General features: G+C 45.8%; 1 protein-coding gene across 1 annotated transcript in view; it reads left to right on the top strand.

Moving 5' to 3' along the window:
• reck (reversion-inducing-cysteine-rich protein with kazal motifs) overlaps nucleotides 1-9,325 on the top strand; it is a 38,640-nt gene that overhangs the window by 3,675 nt on the left and 25,640 nt on the right. Inside the window, exon 2 of the mRNA XM_032503953.1 lies at nucleotides 5,881-5,939. Coding sequence (XP_032359844.1) covers nucleotides 5,881-5,939 — 59 coding nt within the window. The remainder of the gene's footprint in view (nucleotides 1-5,880; nucleotides 5,940-9,325) is intronic.

Raw genomic sequence — 9,325 nt, 5'->3', positions numbered from 1 at the left:
TGAACTACACACACATGCTCAGTACTATACATGCAATAATGGGGAGATGTCAGAGTGGGGGGGCTGCCCGAGGAAAGGCGCCCCGAGCAGTTGGGGGTTCGGTGCCTTGCTCAAGAGCACCTTGGCATTGTCCAGGGGGTGAATTGGCACCTCTCCAGCTACTCCAGCAACTCATGTATAGATTTACCAGCTGTGTGTGTGCGTATGTGTGTCGTGGCTGCAGTGTGGAGCAGGAGCTGTGTGTGTGTGTGTGTGTGTGTGTGTGTGTGTGTGTGTGTGTTAGAGGCTCTACGGTAGCTGCTGTGTTAGTGGGATCAGTGGGAAGTGGGCCTGCATGTTGCTGCTGTCTGTAAGCCTGGGTTATCATGCAAAGGGTCCAGGTTCTTTGCTGGGGGGTGGAGGCGGGGACACAGTGGGTCCATCCACAAGTCTTCCCTCTGACAGCAGACACTACCAAAGGGGAAAAGGGGACTCAAACAAACATCAGGTTTCCAACATTGTTTCTCACTATTTAGGGTTCTTCTAGCACTCTCTTACTCAAGTCATCCTGAGTAAAGCTCTCTTCTTCTGCAGTGGTAAAATGGCTTTCTGACTGGTGATGCTGCTTATCTCGATGAACCAACTCTACGATGAACCAACTAATAATTACATAATGGGTAGAAAACAAGCCTCCATTTGCTTTTTGAAATGCGGTTAAAATTTGCGATGCATTTGGATGGAGAGGACTAATAGTTTTTACCTTTGGTCTTACAAAGCCAGTTATGATGTGATGCCTGGAGAATAACCTCCACTTCATCACACTGAAATGCTTTTCCTCTAGTTGAATCCCCTCCTCTCTGCCTCTGCCCCCCCCAACCGCTACCCCCCCCCCCCACCACCCCTCTGTGCCTCGCTGTATGTGGCCATATGCCCCTCATTATGTCATTTCCCATCCCACAGGTCAGGTCTGCATCCTCCTTTGATTCAGCTAAGTGAATATGAAATGAGGGTAAAGGACACACTACCATCTGGAGGTGTGTGTGTGTGTGTGTGTGTGTGTGTGTGTGTGAGTGTGTGTTACATCTGCTCTAGTATTCAGGACTTCTGGAGGATAGGATGGGTGTCTGGTGTGTCTGTTTGTATGTTACCTTACCATGCAGTGCTTTGTGATGAATGAACATGCATAGGGACAAATGGGTTTTCCACTAAACCTTCCTCTTTATGGCAAAATCTACTGAACAATGCACAGGAAGTGACCCTGACCCCCCCCCCCCATGAGTATGCAGTAGCTCTGAGGGAATGCAGGAAGCAGTATTCCTACACACACTAACACACACCACTGTGTGTCTCTGGTCATCGTAGCCAGGGAAAGAGTCAGTGTTTTCTCTTCATTTCAACGTTAGAAAGTGTTGTTAAGCCGACACATTTACAGGGGAAAGGGGGGGGGGGGGGGGGCAGGTTTAGGGCCTGGCGGACTTGCTAGCACATTGACAGGGTGAACGGGGGGGGGGGGGGGGGGGGGCAGGTTTGGGTCTGGATGTTGGGCTAGATCCGTGGCTCTTTTTTACTGTCAAAAATATTTAATATGCACATGAATTCTAAGCTTGTACAACCAATGGAGTGTTTGTAGCTATCCCCACCCCCCCTCACACACACAACAACCACACACAACAAACACACCACACACACACCACACACACACACACACACACACACACACACCCACAACAACACAGGAAAGCCAGTTTAGGAGAGGAGGGGGGAGCAGACAGCAGCTCACAGTCTGGTTACAGGTTAAAACTGTGGAAATATCTTTCTGTAATAGTCGGCATGCTGTGATTTGGTCCACCCTCAGTATTATTATGGTTGTGTAGTTTATTGCAGTGGGAATCAACAGACAGGAAACTTGGCTGTGGATATTTTCTGGAATGTTTATTACGAGTCATTTAATATTGCCTTAACCAAATCAATTAGACTGTGGTTGGCCCTGAATCCCAGCTGATTTTAAAGTGGTTTTGGTGTGACTGAGTTCATATCGTACAGCTTCTTATGGATTTAACTTTTCCATCAATGAACCAATAATATTGAAAGATGTTCTTTTGAGGCTGCCATACTGTGTGATGATGAACGAACCAGTTAGTGTCATTTTAAATCCCACTTGCTTTAATAGTCTGGAAAGTGTTTATTAATGTAGACTTTAATGGGCAGACGACAACTGTAGCATCCACAGTACTGAGCGGATGAACACACATTATGTCAGTTGGCTCCTGCAATAACAATCTGATCGCTTCACATTTGTTTCTTCTGTCTAACAGACGAATGACTGACAGCTGCCGTGTGCTTCCCAGTGTCATGTGATTGTTTGAAGCTTATAGGAAAAAATATCACCTTTTGTCTTAATATCGCCTGATACTCTGCTGGAGTTTCTCATTGTTACTCTAAAAGAACAGCTAGCCTAGGCAGCTGAATGTCATGGTCATTTATGAGATTAGACGTTAAGTAATGACAACATAGCAGTCATGCAATATCTGTGTGTTACCCAAACTGGTAGCTTAGTTTACTTTATTCCCTTTACCTACCAATATTAGCGTCTATGTTCAGCTTTTCTAAATATTTGAGGTCTACACAGTTAAATGTCAATATCCACTCCCAACAGCAGATGAGCCAATAATGGCCCAGATAGCGAGGGTGAGTGGAACCAGAGCATGGGACTGGGCGGAGACTATAATGAGAGGGAACTGCAGCAATATGTGGGAGCCTCAGTGAGCCAGAAACTAACCAGCACTGATATCCTCTTTTGAAATCTCAACCAGGCAGTAGCGCCTGTAGAAGTTGCACAGCATTGGGAACGTATTAATGGCAGAATGTGTTGAATGCCCAGCTTCCATGAGTTGCCCCACATAAACCACTGTGGTGTTCCCGTAGTATTTCTCCTGTCCACACTCATGTTGTTTTGCTCATATTCCTTTAGCTCATCCCCAGCAGCCCTGCCTTCACCATGTTACACCACATCAGAGTTCAGATTTGGAGTTATGTGGAATTCTCATGCACTTTGATGGTTATGGCCATCACAAGATGTTTTTGTGTCAGGTGGGGAATGGTTGGATGGGATGTTGTTTTTCTCACACACATGGCACAGAACACTGACTGAGGTTTGTGGGTTGAAGCTGCAAACTCTATTTGACCATCACGTGCTGAAACAAAATACTGTTAATGTGATTGGCAGGTGGGACTTTGAACACAGTTGACCCCCTAATGTTTGTGTAACCCCCCGGAGTTGGACCCCATGAGATCTCAGAGCTCATGCTGACACATCCCTTATCTGTGGGAACATTTGTTTTCAGTCAGATAAAGGTCTCCATCATGGAAATGTTCCCGTGTGATGTTAGAGGCGGAAACTACTGACATGAAGGAAGAAGAGATCTTTTCCACCTCAGGCACAGGCTTCATTTAGTGTGTAATTAATGAAGGATACAGCTGGTGGAGACTGTCATGGCGGACCTAAACTACCTGTAGCATGGACAAGGGATACACTTGTTTCTATCAGTTATGATCCCACTTTATTCTGGGATCCGGAACATTGTTCATCCCCGTCATCCAGACCACTTCATATGGAGGACATTTGACTTTATTTCCTTTCCAAAGAACTTTGACCTGGAGCTTGATATATGTACGGTCATGTATGGCAACATTGTGGATTATTTGAGATAAATAAAAAAAAAATAAAAAAAAATCATACATATAACATGATCTGTATAATGATCTTGTCTTACCAAACAGAAATAGAAAATATGGCAAATCTCGTTCAAATTGTCTTTTTTAACTGCTTTAGTTCACGTTGCAGTCCCAGATGTTTAAATAGACAATAACCACAGTGTTCAGTAAATGAAACTGACAGAGACTGAATGTAACATTGTAGGGGGGGGGGTGTTCCTGTTGTGTGTGCTGAGCAGGAATGGGGCCAGCTCTCATTAGCAGCCAGCCAGGGGCCTCGTACTGTACACCCCCCCAATCCCCCTCAAATTATTATGTCACCTGCCATTGTGTGTGTGTGTGTGTGTGTGTGTGATAGAGGGGGTGGGAGTGAGAGTTCATTTAGGCCAGAAAGTACACTGACAAATGAACCAACTGAGCATTCAGCAACAGGCTGAAGATACGTTGGTTGTCGCCGTGCTAGTGGCTCGGTGCCTGAGCATAGGAGTTAGGGGTAGGGGTTAGGGCTTAGGGGGGGTTAGGGGTTAGGGTTTAGGTCGGTCCAACACCAATCTGCCATGACATTTGGTATAGACTTCATAGTGCTGAGGATGAATCCTACTGACTTTAACTCTAGCTGACACGCTTGCTCTTTAGATCTCAGCAGCTGTTTCAGTTACAGTTATCAGTGTTTCCTTTGGAACATGAGGTTGCTTAGGGGGGGGGGGCACCAGTGGTGTTGGCAGAGTCAGAGATGCAAGGACAGTTCAGTTTACTGCAAGGTCCAAAACAAATCAGGATAGTATAGGAGAGTCTGCTGGAGATTGGTGAGGGCCCGGTACTCCCGGTTCTCCCGGTGCTCCCGGTGCTCCCGGTGCTACCGGCGCTAGGACAGCCAGCCAGTGTCTTTGACCTCCTGAAGAGAAACAATAAGGTTGGAGACGTCACACAATAGATAAAGAACCCAAACACTTGACTTGATTTTTTAATTTTGTGTTGTTACCAGTTGGCCCCGGGCACCGGTTGCCTACCCAGGACAGGGGGACGTCTTTCAGCTCTCCAAGGTGATCTGCAGGAGAGCTGGTTTGTACAGCCATGACATCCCAGTACTTTAAACCCAAGCTCACAATCTTTGGAGATCTTCACGGATGCTTCTTGCACACGAGTCGGTCCTCGTTGGTAGCGGTGAAGCCAGATAATTGCAGGACATGGTCTCCACCCAGGCTGAGACTTGGCTGAAGGTGGTCTGTGTGTCAGTCCAACTGCTGATCACCTCAGCAGCCAGCTTGGTGAAGCCTGCTTCTCTTTAGAGCATCAAAGATGAGTGTTACAGACCCAGTGATGGAATCCAGACACAATGAAGACAGACCACCGCAGGGGTTGCTCACGCGCACACACACACACACACACACACATTCAAGCACGCATGCACACACACAATACAGTTCCACATAAGGACAAGTGAATACAGCAGAATGTAAGCCCTGCTCACTGTTCTCTCCCTCTCTCTCTCCCTCCCTCTCTTTCTCCCTCTCTCTCTCTCCCTCTCTCTCTCTCTCTCTCTCTCTGTATCTCTATCTCTGGACTAAAAGTAAATTTTGCACCCCAATGCAGGTAACTTTATGACTGCTTTGTGAGGCCGCCAGCAGTGACCTCCGTGGGCTTCCCTGCCAGTTGTGTTTCATTATGCAGTGAATGCTTTGGCCTACTTGAGTAAGAGCCTGAAACCACCCCCCCCATTGCCCCCCTTCTTCTGAATCATGACCCTGAGAGCCGGTGGATTCCACCCGACTGACCACGTCCTGAATCATGATTGGAATTTGGGGTGACCTATCCTTTTAAGCCTCAGATGAAAAAAAAGACAGGAGCAGAGACAGAGCTAGTGCTCAGCGTCTCTGTGTTACAGAGTCATGTGACGTCCACGTACAGGGACACTGAGCCAGCCTTCCTGAAACAGGAATCTGAACCGGTGCCGGGCCGTGTTTCATCTGTATGTTTATTCCTTCTGTCTAGATATGAGTACAGATGATTTGTATGGCTGATATAAAATGTTGTCTTGTCAGAGGATGATTATATATTATATATTATTATATGTTAGACACTGAGTCTGAAGGATTTCTCCTGGTTTTCGACCTGTCATAACGCTGTGAACTGTAACCTAATGAACCAACCGCAGCATCACAACTCCCTCTGTGCATCTGTCTGCAGATCCCTCCTGCTGCCACCATGCTGTTGAGTTCTCGCCTTGCAAAGAAGCTTGTGACCAGGTATACACACACACACACACACACACACACACACGCCCACTCCTCAGCCCATTATAGGCGGCCCATGAATAGAGGTTTTTGAAGGGGAGTGGTGCAAAGTGTTTTGTCTTTTGGTTCTTTGAAGTGCAGAAAAAGTCTCAATCTGTTTCAATTGGGAGCAGGTGACGCTCCCCCCCTCGGTCTTCTGAAGCCTCCAATTCCTTCTTTATCGTTGTAAAAGAAGCTTTTCTCTGCAAAGAGTTTGAAGTGGGACAGAACTTATTGTGCTCTTATTGGCTGACATCACCACTTTGCTAGCCAAAAAAGAAAGAAAACAGATAAAATCATTAAATGAAAAAGGAAGATGGAGACAAAGGAGTGTAGAAAGGGGGGAGATGTCTAAAAAAAGAAAAGGTGGGAGAGAAAGAGAGAGTGATATCATGCCACTTTACTTCTTTACTTTTTTATTTCTTGCTTTGTAGTTACGTTACTTTTATACACTTATCAAATAGCTCTGTTCTTACTCTATTTTTTACCTTGAGTTTAACTGTGAGTAACTGCAAGTGTGTGTGTGTGTGTGGGTGTGTGTGAGAGAGAGAGAGAGATTCTGCTGCTTTGGTACCTTTTAGTTAGAAGGGGAATAAAAAGTAGGTCACCAGTGTCAGCACCTGGCCAACGAAGTATTATTGCTTATGGTAGTGCTTATGTGAAATGAGGATTCAGGGTAACAGGGTTTGATGTATCAGTGTTTTTAATATATCGGAATGGTCCAAATGACCTACACCAATCAGTTTCAGCTTCAAATATGCCTTCAGTTAGAACTTCCAGAGACACATCTCCGGTTGAGACTGATGCTTGTCCAAACCTGGCACCTACATTCCCCACAATGCACCAGTGACAGTAGATTCAGAGATGGAGGTGTGTCCTGCTAGCTGCAGAGGTCTGCTCAGATCACGTCTTTCTAACGCCACTCCTCCACACATGTTTCCTCTTCAGACCTGTAGTCTTCACTAGACCTCACTGGGGACATTTATCAGACCGAGTCCCCCCCCCCCCCCCCCCCCCCCCCCTCTGACACACTGAAGGCTATTCACACAAGTATGTTTGAAAAGAACTGGGTCCTCCCACAGCCTCTAAATCTACTCTCAATCAGCGCCCTATGGCTTATGCATAGTATCTCAATATTTCAGGCTATGCCGTGATGTACACCTCCATATCTTCCTATTTTCTTTAGAATAACAATTGAACCATTGATGCGTGTGATCGTACCAGCGAGATGATTCTAGTGAAGTCCTCTGAACGCAGCTCGTACATGACGTCCACATCAGAATGTCCTGATGTAGTCTGAGTGACGCTCCGAGCTGCTCTGCTGCCAGTCTCATTCTCATTGGTCTTTGGAAATGCATTCTTTATTAGGACTTACTTTCATTAATTAGTCACACAATTAAAATTCCATTTTCTCTGAAATACAGTTCACAGGCAGTAGTTTTTCATTTTCATTTATCATTCATTTAATATATGTATTATTTTATTCATTTAGTTTTCTGTATGTGTTTATTATTGACTGACTCCATAGATATTCTTTCTCAAACAGGTAAAGAGTGACTGAGGGACTTGTTGAGTGAAGGTGAAGGGAGGCAGACATGATGGAGGGAGCCAGGCGGGGCCAGGATGCAGAATAGAGCCTGAACCTCCAGCTGCTCATAGAACAGCAGGAGTAGCACACATCAGCTTATCTCATCTCTTTGTTTTGATCCACATACTGAACCTGGTAACTGTTAAAACAGGGGTCTGGGGCCCCTAGGAGGTCCTTAAAGCCAATGCAGGGGGGCCTCCAAATTATTGTTTAATTTTTGAGAAAACATTGAGAAAAAAACAGATCCATCTCTTTCTCAGTTAAGGGTCCTTGGTTTAAAAAACATCAAAGATCTCTGCAACAAAGCACTTGAACAGAATCAGCTGATTTAGACATTTGTTCAAATATAAACCCCGCCGCCATGATTGTACTAATGTGTTGTTCCTGGCCGTCGGCATACAGCCTGAGGGGTCTGACACACGGCCTGCTTGGCCCGTTGGTCTTCTGTGGCGTCAGAGAGACTTCTTCTTGGATCCTCTGTTTGCTGTGGTGTTTCTGTCAGTTCCGCAGCGATGAAGTGGATGAGCAGCTGGAGACTAAATGATTCATGCTACAGTTCTCCTTTTTTCCCTTGGGAAGACTTCAGTAGTCCATCGGGGACAGTGCACTGTTGCAGCAGTAAACGGAAAAAGAGCAGATTTAGAATGCTAAACCAATCACATTCAGCCCTTCCAATGCCCAACCAAGAGGACATTAGGCACAGAAAAGAAATAGAAAATAATAATAATAATAATAATAATTTGTCTGTGTGGAGCCTCCAAATGCTTCACTATGTCCCTATGTAATGGGTTCTTCCTTGGCCCAGGCTACACCCTTCCAGAAAAGGTTTTCTGTAATCCTGCAGACAGACAAACCGACTCAATGTAATCTAGGAGAAGCAGGGACAGCACAGTTTCATACTAACACAACTGAAATTGCATAACCATAATCCTACCACCGGTAGCCAAAGCTGACATTGTTTGGAAAAGGGTCACATGATATGGGCCTGACCAATCAGGAAAGGACACGTCATGACTGATGTTACCAATCAGGGAGCAGACGTGGGTCTCTGTGTCTGTCTGTCCAGAATAAAAGCCAACCTGGGAGTTTCCAAAGTAAAAGGGAGTCAGCAGAGCTTCCACCCGTCTGGGTTTAGGGATGAAACAGCAGAGCAGTGAGGCGCCTGCAGGACACCAGCCTCAAGTTCTGTCTTTAAAAGGAGTGGACGGAGCGTCAGTCGCTGCAGCAGCTTTCTGCTGACCGCGTTCAGCAGCCAGACTACAATACCTAACTTGCCTTCATTTTACCAACTCTCATTTTCATCTCTCCCCCCTCCCCCTCGGCCTTCCCATGCCTCACAGTTGACAAACCTCTGGGCTGCACCAAACCCCCTCAGTGTTGTAGTTCACCGAGAGCAAAGCTCTGCCACTGCTCAACAGTGCACACTGGATGAGATTTGTTTATTGTTTGACTGATGGTTTTATTTTCTCACAACTTATATAGAAAAGTTAAAGCCACATTCCTTAGAGGGGATACAAATCAGGACCCTGTGACTGCAGACCATCTAGCATCTTTGATATTCTTTGCCTATCAATTCAAATAGGCAGTGTTTGGAATCACTGTCATGTGTCATAGCTGTGGAAGGGAAGAGATATGTGTGTGTGTGTGTGTGTGTGTGTGAGAAGCTGTAAATCTCACTTCACACTTCAGCCAGGGACTGTTGGCAGGGGCTGCATTATCCCAGGATCTCGCCTTCACATGGGTTTTATAGTGTGTGTGTGTGTGTGTGTGT

This window comes from Etheostoma spectabile, chromosome 22 (genome assembly GCF_008692095.1).
Source record: "Etheostoma spectabile isolate EspeVRDwgs_2016 chromosome 22, UIUC_Espe_1.0, whole genome shotgun sequence".
NCBI lineage: Eukaryota > Metazoa > Chordata > Actinopteri > Perciformes > Percidae > Etheostoma > Etheostoma spectabile.
This window is presented reverse-complemented; position numbering and strand designations above follow the sequence as displayed.